Source organism: Polistes fuscatus, unplaced genomic scaffold, assembly GCF_010416935.1.
Source record: "Polistes fuscatus isolate 324 unplaced genomic scaffold, CU_Pfus_HIC Scaffold6, whole genome shotgun sequence".
In the NCBI taxonomy this organism is placed as follows: domain Eukaryota; kingdom Metazoa; phylum Arthropoda; class Insecta; order Hymenoptera; family Vespidae; genus Polistes; species Polistes fuscatus.
In genome coordinates, this window is record NW_025113140.1 from 11,615,582 (window position 1) to 11,635,682 (window position 20,101).

At 32.2% G+C, this 20,101-nt stretch overlaps 2 protein-coding genes across 2 annotated transcripts; one reads left to right on the top strand and one right to left on the bottom strand.

The window, feature by feature from the left end:
- Window positions 1-4,959: 4,959 nt before the first annotated feature.
- Window positions 4,960-8,494, bottom strand: LOC122523331 (paramyosin-like). Its single transcript, XM_043645006.1, has 2 exons — window positions 7,091-8,494; window positions 4,960-7,011 (listed from the first exon to the last, which is right to left on the bottom strand). Exons 1-2 carry the CDS (start codon window positions 8,492-8,494, stop codon window positions 4,960-4,962), a joined length of 3,456 nt encoding a protein of 1,151 aa, XP_043500941.1.
- Window positions 8,495-14,152: 5,658 nt separating this feature from the next.
- Window positions 14,153-19,780, top strand: LOC122523431 (golgin subfamily B member 1-like). The gene is made up of 6 exons (XM_043645171.1): window positions 14,153-15,499; window positions 15,563-17,093; window positions 17,165-17,254; window positions 17,726-17,964; window positions 18,857-18,928; window positions 19,314-19,780. Exons 1-6 carry the CDS (start codon window positions 14,180-14,182, stop codon window positions 19,683-19,685), a joined length of 3,624 nt encoding a protein of 1,207 aa, XP_043501106.1. The 5' UTR covers window positions 14,153-14,179; the 3' UTR covers window positions 19,686-19,780.
- Window positions 19,781-20,101: the final 321 nt, after the last annotated feature.

Here is a 20,101-nt window from a genome sequence, read left to right on the forward strand (position 1 = left end):
ATTTACATTTTAACATCGAGAGAGAATTCGTGTAATTTAATTTAATTTATTTCAAAATGATTTATCTTTTTATTTAGTTTTTGGAGTAGGTAGTGCTGGTTTGTACATTGTTATCCCTCTCGCAACTTTTGTTCGGCTGAATAAAAGCGCCACGCAATCGAGATTCGTTTTGTTAGAGTTCCACTCGCTTCGTTCGGATCAAGAACGAAAAGGGTGAACGTCCTTTATCATTTTGTTTCTCTTTCTCTTTCTATTTCTCTCGATCTCTTTTCTCCCTTTCTCTTTTTGGGGGTTGCGTTCACCGTTGCACGGAAACTTGCGCGCCACGTAGCCGGGAAGGGTGGAAAAAGGGTTTGCGCAAGCATTCTGTAATTACGACGATTCGCTGCAATTAAAGCTCGGTTAGCCTTAGCCACGGCACGTGGATCGCGTGGAGAAATCCATCTGCCTTCGCGATTTTCACCATTTCGAGTTATTTTTTATTTTCTAATGTAAAAGGAGAACATTTTTCAAGTCTAACGATAATTTACGACCAAACAAATTTCTGACATTTCATAACAGCTATCTTGTATAATTTACTTATACAAAACAATTATATATTTGTAAAAGTTTCTAATGTTTCGTAATTTTTCTTTTCTTATTTTGATCACAATGCTTGTACTATCGAAGATGTTATTTTGAGATTTGAATAAACGTACATAAGAATGCACATAAAGGAATATATGAATATGTGATATTATCATCAATTAGATAGTCTATAAAAAAGTATTTATCATTTTATAACAATTTCACGTAATATAAACGTTGTATTTGAAATTGATATTAAAATACAATACTTTTTATGAGGGAAGATATTATATAGAGCTATATGACTCGTGGCAAGGATACAAGGATATAATGAAAAAAATGAACTGAATAAATCCCACATACATCATTATTATATGCTTCGCGTTTTACATAATTTCACATAGTAAGTATGGAAAGAGCATAGGATCAAGGAAAAAAAACTTCTTCGGATCGATTTTATGTTAGGATGAAACTCTTGGCTTGGAGCTATTCATAGCTCATTGGAGGAGGAAAATGGAGGATGGTTAAGGACGTCACATTGGAATTATATTACCTTTAGCATTAATGATGTTTGGTTCAAACAATCGAGATAAAATTTTGCTAAGTTTCCTGTTATTTGTTTCGGATGATTTTATAATATATCAAAGAGAATAAGACGTCAGTTTGTATTGTTAAGTTTCCGTTTCTATCTATATCTTTCTCTCACAATCTCTTTAACTATCTCTATTTGTATCTTCGTTATTCAGGTTAATGCAATTTCGGAGTAGGAAGTTTGGCTACTTGCCGTCGTATCCGACGAACATCAACCCGTCCGGCTCTATTCGACCTTTGATTCACGCCAGTTGCCAACTACTATGTGCGTAAACGTGCTCAGGAAGATTTCCACTGTCATCTCGAGCTTTGCTAATTAGTAGCCTGTTTCGTTCCTATAGCCCTTTCTCTCCCTTAATATTACGGAGAATACGTTCGACGGTGTTAACTCGTTTTCTGCCGGAAATACGCCTCCCTTGCCCACGATAAAGTATGGTCACTCTAGTATGTTTATTAAAGCAGATAGGGACAATGCTATCGGACGTTAAACGTGAGAAGCGAGAAATAGAGGATTTCAGAGAGTGTGTGTGTGTGAGAGAGAGAGAGAATGAGAAGGGTGTAAAAATATCCATTGTCCTTTAATCGACGTCTTTTTTATGCTTCAACTTTTTTAGAAACTTTCTCTGCACGCTTTTACATTTGATTACGTTGTAGCGATAGTAGTTTGTCAACTGATGACTATAACAGGTGTTTTTTTTTTATCATGATTTATAATAAGAAGTAGACGTACTTATTTAATATTATATAATTAATTATCCACGAGAATTTTAATTATAATGCTTAAAGATATGCAACATTTTTGATTACAAAGTAATCATAAAATAATTTTGACTTTTACACTTTTGTTAGATTGTTATTAGTTTTACATATCTCTGTGAATTTTGCTTATTATTGGACGCTTACACATTTTTTTTTATCGATAGATGGATGAAGTTTTTAAACATTGTTATCAACAGAGAAATAAAGAGTTGTGCAATAGTTAGTTTTTTAAATAATTATAATAAACAAATAAATACAGTTAATAATTAGGAATTATTTTAACTCTACGAAAACGTACATTGAGTTTATTCAAATTTTGGAGACCGTAAAATAATCAGCGAGTTGATTTAAAAGGAGCACAATTGTAGAATGGCGCGAATATTTGCATGCGAATTGATTTGGTTTACATCGACTAACTATTTTTTCTTCCGCATATTTTTTTGCCTTTTCGAAACGAGTACTGCTTTGGAAAAAAACGAAAATGATTCGAATCGGATGACGTTTCAACGATTAATGTATTTTTAGCTCTTGAAAGCGGAGAATTTTGTTCGTTCCGGCAAATAAAAAAGTACATATATAGAAGGATGTAGGAACTTCTATCCGATTTCAATTTTTCGGCAATATTCATTCTGCGAGGGGATTACTCACGTACAATTCGTAACGTGATTCCGAATCTTTTTCTCGTCTGCGAAACATTAGATCGAAATCCATTTCGAGATCGTGAAAAAAAAAACGTTTTGGAAAAAGTCGTTTTATACAAAATTGATTATTTTACAGATTTTCAAATTAATTTCGATACGTTTGATACGAAAGTTGAATTGCGTTAGAAAATATTATTGTACTTAGAACCCAGTCTATACAGAATATTTCAAAATAATTATTCTTAATTTTCGGATTTAATAGAGGATGTGCAATTAAAGTTCTTTTTCGTAATAAAATAATGTCGTGAAACGTTTCCTTATTGAGATTATAAGATATGAGAAAAACTAGGACTTGAAACAATCTCAACGTGAAAAGTAATTCTTTTATTCTATTTTAATAGCTATTAATTAGTGAAATATAACAGAAATGTTATTAAAACAATGATAAAAATTGATCCTAATAAAAAATGAAGCTTTAATTGTTGATACACGAAATATAATCTCGTACGATTGAACGACGTATTATCCGAAATTTTTAAAACAACAATAATTCTAGCAATTCACTTTTTTTCTATATCAATATGTACATCATTAACGATCGATATAATGTAATACCCCATTTTATTACGAAAAAGTGTTTAATTACATGTCTTACGTTATATCTGGGAAAATAGGAACAATTATTTTGAAATAGCTCGTATAAGTATTCTCAGTTAAGATTATCATTTTATCGATCGATTAATTTAATCGAGATAGAAATAATATGCAATAATAATTTTAGATTAATTAATAAGATTTTTAAAATGTTCCATCGATCAATGCTGAAGGACCGTGTATGATGAGAGGTCAACACAGATGTCTGTCGTCTACCAGATGACATTGTAGGAGGAATGTCAAAGCAACCAGTTGCGTGACGTTTCCCATCCGCAGGATCCGCCTTGTAATAACTTTGGCCAAGCCACGCCGAAGGCATGTCCTTCCAACTTATACGTATACACAGACATCTTATATGTAGACGTTTACGTACACGTATTTACCATCGTGTATACTGCTATCTACTTATCTATTCGCTTCATCTACATGCACGTGTATCCGTAAACCCTTCTCTTTGTCGTTTATACGAGATGTATGAGTTCATGTAATTCATCGTTTTTAATATTGAAACCATATTTTTTCATAAATTGTATCAGCTTAAAATGACGAACAAAAAGTGTATGTATTACGTATATCGTTTTATAGATTCTTTTATGTTTTCTAAATAATTAGTGAATTTGCATTGAAATAATTTAATTATTTTAATAATATTATGTAAAAGATCAATATCGAGGAAGATTATTATCTTGTTGTTAGTAGAAAAATAATGTCCGCTACTCTGATTTAATTTTGACAAACGAAAAATGTATGATATTACGTATATCATGTTTTATGGATTTTCTTTGTTTTCAGATAATTAATAAATTTGTGTGAAAATATTTAAATTATTTGGAAGATTTAAACTACAACAAAAAATCAATTTGATTGTAAAATACAATAGAATCTTTGGTAGTATCTTATGATACTTAACGAGTATCGTTAATGTATTGTAGAATAGAAACCCTATACTTTTTGAAAGATTTAACGTCGTGACTCGAAGATCGTAAGGAAAATGTGGTCAAGGATGTAACGGAATTACGTTTGAAAAGCATTTTCAGCACGCCTCGTCGTTGCCGTTCTCTGCTTCTGTTCTCGCTTTCTATCCTATGGAGAAATGATAGATGGCCAGGAACTATGTCGCAAAGCGAGCGAGCTTCGTCTTTTTGTCGAAATAATCTCGCGGTAGAATTTTAGTGGAACGCGATAACGTCTCCGCAACGACCCTGGGATGTTTTAAAGCGATTAATATATTACCAGCTCGTGGACGATATCTTCTTGGTCATTCTGCCATTATTAACGCATTTTGCTGTTAATTTTCTCATTTCGAGAGTCACCGGTGCAAGAAAATCTAAATTATATAACTCCCCATAACGTTTATATTTATATACATACATACATATCTGAAATATCATCTGAAATGTTAATCCATATCTTTACGTTGAACTTATAAATCAGTAGATTATTATAATTATTTCATTATTTATACCATTTTTGAGAATGTTTCTTACTTCAAATTGTATCAAATTATTTAACATCATTAAATAAGTCTTGATATTGGTTATCATTTGAAATTATATCAACATACGCAGTATTTACTATTTAATTTGTTGATTTTGAATTTTCTACAAAAATGATTTGGAAAGTATTTTTCGGTCTATCACAATATTTGACATTTTAGAATAAAATAATCTACTTCTATTATGACATTTTTTCCTATTATACCCGTCATTTTGATTTATTTGATAAATTTAATAATTCACGCGCTACGTTAATTTGCTTTCGAAAAATTATTACTTTCTCCTTGGGCGAATTTACAATCATCGAATTTAAAATTGACGATACCCAACGATTCTTTCATCGACGTGTAATCCTTCAGAATACCATTTAGTAAGTTTTCAAATTCGTGTGAATTGTCAACCGAGACGGTGTATTTACTTACGTTCTTTAACGTCCCTACCAATTTACTTTCCAATTTGGAGTCTAAAGTTTTAAGTTTCACATAAGAATTCTGTAAATCGCCAATTTTCGTTCTAAGATCAGAGTTCGCTTTCCTGAGGAGCGTGAGTTCGTCTTTTAAAGCGATTTTTTCAATTTTTAAGTTATCAACTTCTTGCCTAGCTTCGTCCAATCGTATTCCGAGCGTTTGCTTCTCGTCCCTGAGCTTTATCAATTCGACTTTAAGAGCTTTCAATTCATCGAGAGCTCGGCGAAGCTCACTAACAGTTTTCTCTTTATCGGTGATCGCAGCGTGCATGCTATCTCGCAAAATATCTATTTCAGTTTTCAAAGCGCCATTGACAATCCTCATTTTCGAGAGAATGTTAGTCAATGTATCAAATTTCTCTCTTAATTCCAGATCAGAGTTTAGAGTTTCGTTATTTGTTTCGTTTGACAATACAATTTGTCGAGAATTTTGATCGATTCGTGGAGACCACGTTTCGTTCTTTTGACTTTTCATATAAACGTTCCGAAATTCCGTAATTTCTAATTGATCTGACCGTTTGTCTTTTCCTAAATCGTCTTTAATTCGTGCCAATTCGACTTTCATTTCCATATTTTCAGTTTTTAAATTAGTCAATTGAAATTTTAAACTTTCGTTTGCAAGCTTTAATTTTTTCGTATCGTTTTTCTTCTTTGATTTGCCCTTGATCTTGACTTTATCAGTAGATCTTTCACATTCCATCGCTTTTCTGTTCTCTGTTTCTTCGTTTTCGTACAATCCAATATCGTCTTCATCGTTAAATTCCAAGTTTTGTAGATGTTTGAGGTACTCGTTTGAACGAGCCTTCAACTCATCGTTCTCCGAACGCAAAGCTTCGTTGCTAATTCGTAGATTTCTCGCACGATTATCAAGTATTCTGTACTCGTTTTTCATTTCATTGTACTTTCCTTGCAATTCTTCGATTGTTCTCCTAAGATCGGAATTGTTCGATTTCGTTTCGTCAAATTCGATTTTTGATTTATTCAATTCGACGGAAAGATATTCTCGTTCGGTTCTCATTTTATTCAGGCAATCCTTCAATGAGAAGTTTTTCTCATTGAGTTCCTTCGTACGCGTCATCAGGTGATTCTTTTCCGTCGAGATAACGCGTAGTAGAGCTTCCGTTTCGTTATTCTTCATAGTCAAACCACTTAAATCGTCGCTGAGCGTTAAATTTTCTGTTCGAAGATCTCTTAGCTTCTCGTTGATTCGTTCAAGCACACTTGCAAACTCGTTCGAGCGTTTTTTCCAATTGTTCGCTTCCTCCTCCAACGACGATTGAATTATTTGGAATTTTGCCACTTGCTCCAAAAGCGAGTTATTTTTCTTATTCAACTCGTCCATCGTTGTTTTAACCGTCTTTCCTTCGGCTTCTAACTCCATGATCTCAGCCTTTAGTTTGTTATTTTCTTTATCGTAACGATCAACTTTATTTTCTAGCGTTGCCTGTTTAGACAACAACAATTCGTATTCTTCACGAGTTTTTTCCACGATACTCGATCGTTGTTTCAGTATTTTGTTTTCAGAAGTTAAACGTATGACGTCAAGCTCAAATTTTTTATTTTCAATATTTGCAAGATCGAGCTCCTTTTTCAAATCATTTATCGTATTTTTCACTTCATTCAATTCACTTTGTAATTGTCCATGGGAATTTTCTCTCTCTGACGTTCTTATTGACTTCTTCGACTCTTCGTTCAATTGTTTCGTCGTTGTTTCCAGACTTTTCTCTAGTTTTAATTTTGTAGCACGAATCTTAGATAATTCTTCGTTTCTTTCCATCAACAGTTTATTCATTTTTTCCGTTTCCGTGAACAAATTCTTTTTATCGTTTCGTAGACTCTGTAATAAGATGATGTAATGAATAATTTATACGATGTGTAATATAAATTATACTTATAAATTAATGAGGAATCGTTACCTGCAACTGTGTTGTCAAGCTATTCAACTCGGCTTTCATTCGTCGCATCTCTTCTAATCGATTTCTCGAATCCTTTTCGAATTTGTCGATTTCCTTGCTAAGCTTAGTGTTTTTCTCTCTCGTTTCCTCCAATTCCTTTTTACCGCATTCGAGTTTCTTCTCTAATACACTCATGCCTTCCGTTTTATTCGACAATTCGATTTTTGACTTGACCAACAATTCTTCCAATTCTTCGATTCTTCCGAACAATTTCGTCTCGTTGCCGGAATAAACGACACTTTCTAAATCTCTCGATTGATAATACAATTCGTTGATGAGTTTTCTCAATTCTTCGAGCGTCATCGAGCGAGACGTTCGTGAGTTATCTTCATTTAGATTCTTATTTAATTCGTTGATCTTTTCTTTGTATCTTTTCAGTGTCTCATTCAACGCTGTTACTTTCTTCAAGAACTCGAGACAGCTGGTACCACCGAGTTTACAGTTAGCTACAGGCTCGATTTTTAAGCAAGCAAGTTCGATATTCGTTTGTTCGATTATTTTCTCCAAAATTTCAACCCTTTCAACGTAACCTTTCTTCGTTTTCTCATTCTCATCGTCTTTATACTTCTCTGCCAGTGTTAAAGAATTTTCCAGTTCCTCGTGCAGCTGTTTTAAAATCAATCGAACTTCGACGATCTTCGTTAAGTAACGGAAACAATCAGGATTGCCAGTAGTTATAAAAGCACGTCGATCGTTTCTCAGTTTGTTCCTCAATTCGTTAATCGTCATATCGATCTTCCTAATAGCTTTGATGTAATTCTCAAAATCGAAAGTATCATTACAAGAACTATCGTCGAGATTTTTCTTCATAGAACATACGTTTTTTTTCAATCCTCGCAAGATAGTTTTAAACTCGATTATTCTTTTACGATAATTGTCGGGATCGCCGGTCTGTATTCGTAACATTGCTTTGATCTTGTCGATTTCGTAACGCAGTTGTGCGTTCTCGCAATTTGATTTGTAAAGGTCCTCATTAGCGTTCACCAATTCCTCCGAAAGATTTGGCACAGTCGCAGCCATCCTTTCTACGATATGTTTAATAATAATTTCCATCGTACGATCGCCGTTAACAAATTCTTTTAATTTCGACTTTAATTGACCTATAGTCTGAATTTGATCGTTACTATACCATCGTTTTTCTTCGGCTTCTTTAACTCGTCTTTTCAATCGTTGAATTTCATTATTAAAACGTTTTTTCTCGCATGCAAATTTCTCTCTTATTTTAACGATATTATCTCGCAATTTGTAGGCAGTACCTCGCATTATATCGTCCTCCGCTTCGGCTAACACGTTTCTTAGATTATTTATTTTCATCTCGAAGCTGTTGTCACTTTTGGCAGTCGTTCTTTTCAGTTGCTTCGACATTTCTATGAATTTTTTCTTTATTTTACTTTTCTATGGTTTTCTTCATAAATCTCGCGTGATCATCTCGACGAGGTTTTTATTATTATTATTATTATTATTAATATTAATATTAATATTTCAAAATTAAAGTTCCAATGCTTTAATCTTTTATCTTTTATTTTTCACAATAAATTCTCGTTTACTTGACTTTAATGACTTTTCAAAAAACAACAAAAAAAGCGCACTAATACTATCGTATATCACGAATTGATTTTCCTTATCCGAATTAAAATCGATAGGGTTAAGTGGTAGTTACAGTTAATTACTTTTTAGGTTCTCTTCCTTCCCATGTTAGACACTTGTAAGATTAACGTTTCAGGAGATTAGAGAAGTGTACGATCTCGATTATATCAGAGATACTTCGCATGTCTTTGACGTTGACGTTAATTTCTAACTGTTAGAATGTTATAAATAAAATCGATTGTCCTAGAATGACACCATTCTCTTTTACTAAAGAAAATTTATATACCTACCTTTTTGTTTTACCTAAGAACCGGTAATTTTGATAACAATACCTGAAGTTTCGTTCAGAATATGTAAAAACAAAATTCGATTCATCGATCTTATTACATCTTGTTGTTTAACGATAGTCAATGATAATCGATCGATTATTATTATATATTTAAAAGGTCATTCTTGTTAAAAATTGTGAAAAAATTAAGATTCTTTGCATTTATCGATTGATTTTTATATAGTTTTGGGGACAGAAGTTTTTTTCAGCTTATGCAAATATAAACAAGAAAAAAATACAAAATCAATTGCACTGAAATCTGTACATATAATATTAAATAAATTAATTTTACACATGATCATTAGTTTCTGAATATACTAAACTGAAAGAGAAGAAGTATTAAATTTCGATACTTCAATGTTGGTAGTTGAAACTTTTTCAGTGGCGTCATATTGAAGACAGCTTTGTTTTTGCTTAGAGGAATTTGTTTTTTTTTGCTTTATAAAATTATTTTCAATTAGGTAAAAGTATAATAATAATAATAATAATAATAATAATAATAATAAGGCATAAAATATTCATAACTTTGACTCGACGTTTTCAAAGAGAAAAGTAATTGAGAAAAGTCTTATTTTCGTGTCACTTGATCAGAATGATTAGATGACACCATTAGTTCGTATAATATATTATTAATGTTTACAAGTTATTAAGTCAATGACATTTTCTCTCGGTGTTTGTAATTATCGATAAAATTTAATTGATAATGTATCTCTCGTCGATAAAATCTTCGATGTAGCCGGACGTGGCTCAAAGTACTCTCGAAGCTCTCTAAAGCAAAAAATCGAGGGTATCGTTTTCCAAGTTACTCGATATCGGATCGCGTTATAAGAGACGATAGTATAACGAGAAATTGCGAAAAGGAGCGAGTTCAATGAAACGAAGAAAATTTAACGCGAAGTCACTGTGTCGCAAACGTCGATATAATTCTTTGCTTGGAGAAATGAGGAAAGTTACGTTCTCGAGAACTGTTAGTAGGATTTTTCAAGAGGGAGATGAAAAAGCACGGGGGTGCCTTAGACTCCAAAGCGAGAAACTTCTCAAGCTTTTTTAATCGCGCCTTTTCCGATATGGAATTTTGTTCTTCAAGAATGAGACGTTTTACGATTCCTTACACGATTTAATCCAAATAATTAATGAACGTATTTGATTATTTTTACGTATTTCTGATGACATTTATTATAGAGTATTTTTTGCAAGATGATAATTCGATTGATTATGAGTTAATATAATTGTAGATTTAATTATACTTTCGATTGAATAATTTAGAGATGGGAGACAGTCGATAATTAACATTTCTATTTTGATATAGTTATTATGGTAAACGTACATTTCTTAGGTGAAATAAATATAGAATTATTTTAATCGTTATAAAGAGATTTCCTTTATATTATCTTTAAAAGTATTTAATTATAAGTATAAAAATATCTATTCTGAAAGGGGTCAATATATTCTTATAATTAGATCGTATTAAAACAATCTATGAATACTTATGAAAAAGTGGGTTATGATATCTTCTATCTAACAATAAATTTATCGAGGTTATCGATGCATCGATATTGTTAATCGATAATAAAAGAATAATATCTTTGGCTGACTTTGAGGGATCGATAGCATCTAACGTTAAGTTTCTATTGAAAAAATTATTCTCATGCTGACATAGTTTCGCAACGACGAGTGTTGGGAGGAGGCTTTCTTCATGATAACTTAAAATTTTCGTGCGATTTTACTCGCATCTGTGTGTAAAGTACGGCCGTTTGTAGTAAGAGAAATAAAAAAGAAAAAAAAAACAAGTAAAAAAAGAAACAAAATATCGTAAGTATCAGGATGGTAACCTAGAAAACTTTTTCTCATATTTACACTCTTATTTCTCCAATTTTTTCCTCTTTTTTTACGTTTTCTCATCTTTTTCCATTCCCTTAATTTTTCTTTTTTTCCTTTTTTATTTTCAATTAGAAAAGTATGGCAAAACTAGGCGTTTGTCCGTGTGGATGCGACGTATTACAGTCTCGTTATGTCTTACATTCACCGAGCGAGCCATGCTGTTGCTGCAGTTATGACCCTTTCAGTGATAATTCGAAGGAGTCGGAAATTCGTGATCTTTCGTTTGCCCTTAAGAAGCTAGCAGCAATGCGCTGTCAAATGAAGAAATGGCGGATGGAGAGACTTCAGCTCGAAAGCGAAACTAGGTCTCTGAAACAAGCCCTACAATCATTCGGTACCAATATATCTTGAGTGCTGCTGTGTTGAACAAAGATATCTATATATATATATATATATATCTATATATTAATGTTATATCTATCCGGGGGGGGGTGGTTTTATATATAAAAGTAAGTTGAGAATAAGGAGTAACATTTTATTTCTAAGTATTTTTGAAAATGGTTGATCGATTTTCTTAAAAATAAAAAGCTTTAACGAAAGTATGTTACTACTTTTTTTATTCGACTTATGTTAGATATCGTAGAATCAATCTTTCCCCCTCCCCCCTGCCATAATCCATTTGTTCAATCAAACCGTTTTGTTATCTACTTTATTCAAATTAGTTATTATTTTAGAAATTGTTTAAAATTTATTTTTCCTCAATTTTGAATTTTATTTCTGTTAAGGAATTGCTTAGAAGGAACATTTTTCCTTTTTTTTCTTTTTATTAATACTTTGTTCATGCGAATCTATGAGGTTTTGTTATTGCATGTGTATTATTTAGTATGATTGGAGGTATCGGTTTTCGCTTCGTTCATATTTTAGTTCCAGTGATATAGGATAGATAAAGCGAAATTTGAAAAAAAAAATAAACGTTAGATTCGATCGAAGTAATTTTCCAACGCTTTGTAGGTGTTGACACGAACGTCGCGTTAAAACCCGATCCTCTGATCGTGCATTATCGCCAAGAGAACGAAAGACTACAAAATGCAAATGAAGAGCTCGAGGAAAAGCTGAAGGATCTCGAGGAGAGTTTTGCCGAACGTGAGTGTTGGGAAGATCCTGAAGAGGAGGTTATATATGTCAGGGAGAAGATGAAAACGTTGAAAGAACGTTTCCTTGCTGAAAAGAAACAGTAATTTATCGTTAAATTAATTATGCTGATTCTTTAACATTTGGACTAATGAAATGCTAAATCTTTCGCCGATTTTATTGCATATAACAATAATTATCCATATATATTAAATAAATATTATTATTACGTTATTAATACACGAGCTATTTGATTTGCCAAATCGATTCACTACGCAAAACAAAAAGTAGAGAAAATTGAAACAATTACTTAAATTATCGTGTCGTTTATCATTTAACGGTGATATTAATTTTTGTCATTTAGTTGTGTTACACTTATATTATTAAGAACATTTACTTTTAGTATAAAAAGTTTATCATCTATCGAATGAATTGATAATAAAATTTTCCCTAATTTTCAAAATGAAATAAATTGCTGTGAATGGCTTATATATTAATATTATTAATAATAATAATAATAATAATATTATTATTATTATTATTATTATTATTATTATTAGTATTATTATTTTATATAATTTTGTTTACGAGTCAAAGATAGGAATAGGTGTTTTTAAATAAATTTCGTAACAGATTCAAAGAAATGATAAGCAAACTGAGATTGAAGCTGGCCGAAGCGGAAGATGATACTTCTTGTGCAGCTTTGAATCGTCTAAGAGCGAAATTACGAGAATTGATGAAGAATGGCGAAGAAGCGGATCAGCAGGTCGCGGATGTCGTCGAAAAGTCTATGGATACGATGCTTGATCTTTCGAATGGCTGCGAGAAATTGAAGTTAGATAACGAACGACTTTACCGTTTATTGGAAGATCTTGGTATGAGTTCAGAAGAGATCGATGAATATCTGAACAATCTTCTCAGTGATCCTATAACGTACAGAAGTGAGATATCTATTGATTGATTTTTCATTCTTTTCGACGAGTCAATCTCATACTTTTTGTCTTTCGACAATTTTTTTCTTTCGAGTAAAAAGAAAAAATATTTCTTTTCCTTCGATCCGAAAAGCAATTCGATTTTATATTTAAAATTTATCGACTGTTTGCGAGAGAAAAAGATTGTATTAAGGAGTTGTAAATGTAATATAAGGTTACCTGAGGATTAGGTATAGTTTGGTTGATGATATCGCCCACTTTTCACCGTGACATTAATTTACGCGATTGTTCTTTTCGTATAATCATTCCTTCAAAATCCAACCATTTATTTTCTTCTTTCTGATAACAATATTTTAATACTTTTTCGTATGTCTTTCGGATGGCGACTTCAATAATTTACAATCCTTAGGCGAGAGATATAACAAGGTACCTCAGGTATCTTATATATAATTTAATATAATATAATATAAATAATGAGATTAGTCAATAATAATGAAATTTTCACGATGAGGTAGAAGCGATCCAAGAGTCACCTCAGAACAAGCTGCTGAATCTCGAAAAAAAATTGAAAGATTGCGAAGAAGCTATGAAAAATATGAAGGATCAGCTAGACGAAAAGAATGCTACCCTCGAGTCTTTAAGGGAAGAATTAGACGGAGAGAAGAGATCTTCTTTCGCTATTGCATCGGATCTTGATAAGGTTTCTGTAAGCTACAAGACTTTGATGGAAGAAGTAGTTGCGGCAAAGGCGGAACTTCAGAGAAAAGACGAAAAAGTAAGATTTTGTTATCTTTTGATCGTTATCTAAAATACCTCGTTATTCTATAATCCTCTCTTGGTGTTATTTTAATTTGTAATTTCTTTTTTTTCTTTTTTTTTTATCACCTTGTATATTTTATGAGATTAAATATAACAAATAGAATATTATTTTTGTCAGATATATGATCTCACTCATGAACTTAAACAATCGGCGATTAGTTTGCAAGGTACGAATCGTCAATAATTATTTCATTGCTTGCTTCATATACAAAGTTTATCATCTTAATCGTGATTTATTTTATTGCTGTTGTTTTTACAGATATGACTAAGTTGCAGAAAGAAATAGAAGATGTTAAGCCTCAACTGTACAATCTCGAAGTTGAGAGAGATAATCTTTTAGAAGAATTAGTAAAGATACGTGAGATCATTTCCGAAAGAAATGACCAGATTATCAAGATCCTCGAATCGAAAGAAAAATCAGAGAAGGATTATATGACGAAGTTGGGTGATTTGCAGGAAAAATTGGATGCAAAATTATTGGAGGAAACGAGCTTGAAGAAATATATCGCCGATCTTCAAAATGAACTAACGCGATTTCGAGATTTAACGCAAGATTTAGAAGAGCAACGTACACTTAACGAGGAATCTTCAAAGATAATCAAAGATTTGGAAGACGAATTGGCTACGTTAAGAAATAACTTAAAGAATTTAAAAGATGAAAGAAATGATATCATTTCAAAGTTAGACATTATGAAGATCGAAGCCGACGAATTGAAGAAGCGGCTTGTCGATGAAGAAAAATTGAAAAATGATCTTAACAATAAACTCGATGCGATCGAAACGGAGATGGAAAATTTACTTAAAGAAAATTTCAATTTCAATGAACAATTGAAAGAATTACGTATGGAGAAAAATGAGAAAGAAAAAGCTGTGGAAGAAGTTAAGCGTTTAGAAAGTGAAATTGTATCAACGAAGGCTCAGAAGGAGAAGGCTGAAAAGGACAATGTAATGTTACGCGAGGAACTGGCGAAACTTGACGAAAAGAACGATAAATTAATGGGTGAAAACGAGTCATTGAAGAAAAAAATAGAAGAGTTCGATGGCGTACTCGAGGCGTTGAATAAATGTAAAGAGGAAAATAATAGTTTGAGAGGTAGGATAAACGAGTTGGAGTCTATAAATAATGCATCGAAGGAAGAGAGTGAACGAGCAAAGGCGGATGCTGAGAAGATAAAGAACGAGAGTATAGCGGTGAAGGACGCACTTGATAAGATGATAGAGGAGTTGGATAAACTTAAAGATGAAAATGAACGCTTGAAAATGCAAAATGAGGAGAATGCTCGGCTCAAGCCCGAACTAGAAAATTTGAGGTCTGCAAACGTGACTCTTAGAAAAGAATCGGATACGTTAAAAGCAAAGCTCGACGATACATTAGCTGAATTGGACATTGAGAAATTGGCAAGAAACAACGCTGAGAAAGAATTAATGACTCTTAAGAACGAGTTGAAGAATTTGCTGGTTAAGATCGACGAATTGAAAAAAGAAAACTTAGCTCTCAAAGAGGAGAAAGAAGAATTAAAGAAAACGCTCTTAAAGTTTGGCGATGATTTGTCAAACGTGAAGAATGAAAATTTAGAATTGATTAAGAAAATGGAAACGTTAAAAGCTCGAATAGTTGATCTCGAAAATCAGATTTTGAAATTAGAAGAAGAAATTGAGCATTGGAAAATGGAAAATTGTAAAATCGGTTTAAGCGTTGATAAGTTGAAGAAAGATTTAGAGAAAGCTATGAAAGAGTCTATCGAATGTCAGGTAACGATTTTTATCATTAAAATGATTATCCATAGATGCTTATAGATTTTGATTGTGTTTTAGGTATCTAAAAAGTTATTGGAACAACGAGTTTCTCAATTGGAGCAAGATAATTTGAAACTCGAGAAACACAACGAAGATATATCATACCAACTAGATCATTTGGAGAAGTCTCATGAACTCGACAAGTCATTGAAAGGAGAGATCTTAAAAGATCTCAACGTAATGAAAAATGAGAATATCAGTTTGAAGGATGAGTTATCAGCATTGAAGGCTGAATTATTGAGACTCAGAGAGGAGAACAAAGATCTGAAAGGTTCTCTCGCAAACACCTTGCAACGATTGACGTCGGCCGATTCTGAAATAGAGAAGCAGAAAGCTGAGATCTTAGCACTGAGAACTGAGAATACTTCGATGAAAGGGGAAGTTGAGAGATTGAAGGACGAAACGGAGAAATTCTCGAGAGAAGCAGCTAAGTTAGAAACGGATTTGGCGAGCTTGCAAAGCGAGAATGACAACCTAAAGGTCGGCCAGCAGAAGCTTCAAGAAGATTACGGTAAACTTAGGGGTCAGGGAGATGGGCAACTGATCGAAATCGATAAACTGAAGTCTGAGTTAGCTGCAGAAAGATCTAACGTCGATAAACTCAAAACAGACTTATCCTCTTGTCAAAAAGAAAATGTTGAAATAATGGGAGAGTTGAGGAAGCTTAGAGAAGAAAAGGAAAAGTTGGAAAAACAATTAGTGGCTGATCAAAAAATGCTATCGGACACGATGAATAAATTGAAGAATATAGAAGAGAAGGTATCAAAGATGGAAGAAGAAAAAATTAGTCTTCTCGACGAGTTGACAAATTTAAGAGCACAGATTGATAAACTCGAAAAACAATTGAATACTGAAAAAAATATTAAAGAAGCAGCAATAAGAGATTGTAACGCTTGTAAGGAAGAATTGGCCGCATTAAAAGAGGAATTGGCCAGACTACGCGTCGAAACGGGAAGATTGCAAGCTGAAACGGACAAATTGAAAATCCAAGAGGACGATGCGAATAAACTGCTAGAAAGTTTACGTAAGAAAGAAGCAGATTTAAAATCGGACGGTGAGAGATCGAGAAAATCTCTCGAGGATGCAGAATCGAAGATAAGATCCATGCAAAAGGAAATTTCTGACTTATCGACGGAAAAATCTAAGGTAGATAAAATGATCGAAGATTTGCAGCATCAAAGAGATCTTTTTGCAACACAAATCGATGGCTTGAAGAGAGATCTTGCAGAGTGTAACAAGATGAGGGATGTCTCGTTAAAGGAAATTGAAACTCTACGAGAATTGGAGAAAGAATTAGCCCAGTGCCAAGAGGACAGAGAAAAATTAAGATCGGAAAACGAAAGTTTGAAGAAAGATATTAGTAAGACACGTACTGATCTCCAAGCATTGGACACAAATTATCGTCAATTGAAAACTAAGATGACGGATGATTCAGAAGCTTCGAAAAAAGAGATAGATCGGTTGAAATTAGAGAACATCGAGTCGAAGCTTCAATTAGATGATATCAAGAAGGCTAACTTTGGCCTGAGAAAAATCTTAACTGTACCAGGTTTGTTATTAAAGTTATTTTCTATTTGTCTTAATTCTTAAAAGAATTTTGAACATTTCAATGTTTAGTAGGGGAAGATAAATCAACGCTTTCGGATGATAGTGATTTTATAATCGAAGTGATCGAAGCGCTCATGAGAAAAATAAAACAACAAAACGACGGTAAGAGGCGTTCGAAGTTCATACAGATATTTTTCTGGCATGTAAGAATTTTAACGAGCCGAGAAATAATGATCACGAAGTATTCGAAACTTTTAATTGGCGATGAGTTTGATGCTTTTGAATAAGTCTGTGGCTTTACGAAGTTAGAAACGATAGATGCACACATACAACTTCCAGGAAATAATGTCAATCTATAGCAGTTGTAAAGTCACGATTTCGAGTTCGAATTTCAATTACTATAATTGCATCAAATTGAATTTCAACATATATAGTAATTTCGCATTCTTAATTATATAAGTTATTTGTGTATTGTATTATTACATTTTTTTTATCTTTTATTAAAAGAAGAACATAAATTTATTACAAATTTTTATAAATTTATTATTTTGTGAAACAATGATAAGCAATTTAGCTATAATAATCATGTAGAAAATCAGTTTTTTGTATATGTACATCGATTTATTTGAATAGGTTTGAGTCGTGTGCGAGATTATGTGATGTTTTTAACTGGTAAAATAGAAGAGAAGCCGAAAATGGCTTCAGCTTTTGAAGAGGATGATGATTTCGTTCGAAGATTACTTTCGCCTTTCGATAAATTGCTGCCGATTTTCCATGAACTATCTGATAATATTTATCGTGTTGAAATCGAGATACAAGAATTGGATGATCTACGAAAACCTATGAGAGAGGAGGACGAAAATTTGAAGAAGGTTAGTGAAACCTCGATAAATTTAATAGGCAATTTTTCTAGCTAGGAAATGTAAATACTTATTTAAACGTTTTCCAACGTTTTCTAACGAAACTTTGATATTGTAAAAGGAAAAGTTTAAATTATCCGTAGCTATAATATTGGAATTTTATCATTTATATACAGGGTGGCAAAAAAGGGTCCAAATTTTAAAGACATGTAATATTTATTAGGGGAATAAAAAAAATGTCTCGTTAACATGGGTCCTAAAATCAGGCTTTTCGATGAAAGAAAAATTTTAATTATTTATGAACGTTAGATATTGTAAGTGTTCCAATATATATTAACAAAAGACTCACTTACGATATCGAACGCTTATAAATAATTAAAGTTTATTTATATGTAATAGAAAGAGTTGATTTTAGAATACATGTTAATTAGAATATTTAACTCCACTTGATAAGTAATATAAGCCAATAAAATATTGTACCATTTTATTCACCACCTTGTATATACATATAAAGTTACATTTTGATTTTGTGAGAATTCGATATACATTTATTAATATTTGATGTTGTAAATCAGTCAGTTTGATACCCTTTAATTTTCTACTAGCGGGTAACGCGTTTGCATATCCTTTCTTATAGCATGGCACCAGGAGCTTTGTTTACGGAATGACGTTTAACGTTACCATGAGCGGGACACAAATCGTGTAATTACAGTTATTAATTAGTTCGTGCAGATCCAAGCGCTTGGCACTCTCTGACGCTGATGTGTAGCCATCAAGCCGTAATAATAACGTGCAGTTGAGAAATATCTATTATTACGCGATATGCATCGTTCTCTTCTATAAATTTTTATGCTTTTGTTGTTTCAATATTACGTAATGAAAACTTATTATAATAATCGTTTAGAAATTCATGGAAGAAGACATTCCCGAAGATAAAGAACCACACGATTCGTTCGATTCTGATGTTTGGTTAAAAGTTAGTATCGCACACATGTTGTCCTATCAAATAAAAATCATTATTATTAAATATTTAATCCTTCGTAACGCGTGTTATGTACTTTTGAAATTAATCACATATTCATAGATATATCTGCGTAGTTGTCATTTTATTTCATTCTATTGCAACGAAATTAATAGTCATTTCATATTTGAAGTTTATATATTAGTATAAATAATATTATAAATACCAGAATTATATATAAGTTTATAATTTTAAATATTAAAAAATAATTGAATTATATATAGACGGTTAATTATAAATAAAATATATTATTATATTATAATTAATTATAAAAAAAAGAAGATAAAAAAGTCTAATAAGTATACTTGTACAAATAAAAAAATGCAATTTTTGTCTTCAGTCATTGACACTAACACAAATGGCAGATCTTCACGATAAAATTTGTTTACTTACGTCGAGTATGGTTCGAGATGATAACGACAGACCAAGTTTCGATACGGTTTTTACCGTTCCTTGTCCCGGACGAAGTCCTTCTCAAGAAGATTACGATGTTTTGAACAAAAGAATTGCTGCGCTGCAAAGGCAAATAGCCGAGAAACAAATGGAAGCATCTTGGAAACTGCAGGAATTAAAGAATGCTCTTCGTTTCGAACAGGCGAATCTTATAAGAATATCTGACGAAATGAATTTGGAGAGAAAGCGAAATTTGGCTCTTCAACTTACTATGGACGACGGCTTCGTAATCTCGAATCAAGAGAAGTTATCGAATTAAAAAAATTCGGATTCAGTTCATTGTTGTTAATATTCGTTTCTCTGTAATCACTCACATAATTTCGATCAAATAAATATCGTGATCATCTTTTGAAATATTAACGATGACGTATCTTTATATATTATACATATATTTTATATTATATATATTTTATCTATAAATTTATCGAATAAATAATTTGCCGTTTAATTTATTTTGAAAATATTTCCTTTTTTAATTTAAAAATAATTTAAAAAGATAAAAAAATAAGATTATTCGTGCATATTCCACATTATTTATCCACGCACGATAGAAGTGAAACTCGTATTATTATTTGGGAAATAATCGATTGATTCATATATACAGTGACCGTCCCTTAAAATCGTATTCGGTTACGCTTACTACATTTTTTCTTAAAAACTGTTGATGTAGTTTGT

Excerpts from the sequence above, each read along its gene's own strand:
- LOC122523331 (XM_043645006.1), bottom strand. The coding sequence starts at position 8,494 with ATGTCGAAGCAACTGAAAAGAACGACTGCCAAAAGTGACAACAGCTTC. Across the intron at positions 7,012-7,090 it reads GCTTGACAACACAGTTGCAG|AGTCTACGAAACGATAAAAA; the intron begins GTAACGATTCCT and ends ATCTTATTACAG.
- LOC122523431 (XM_043645171.1), top strand. The coding sequence starts at position 14,180 with ATGACGAAGTTGGGTGATTTGCAGGAAAAATTGGATGCAAAATTATTG. Across the intron at positions 17,255-17,725 it reads AATAAAACAACAAAACGACG|GTTTGAGTCGTGTGCGAGAT; the intron begins GTAAGAGGCGTT and ends TTATTTGAATAG. Across the intron at positions 17,965-18,856 it reads AGGACGAAAATTTGAAGAAG|AAATTCATGGAAGAAGACAT; the intron begins GTTAGTGAAACC and ends ATAATCGTTTAG.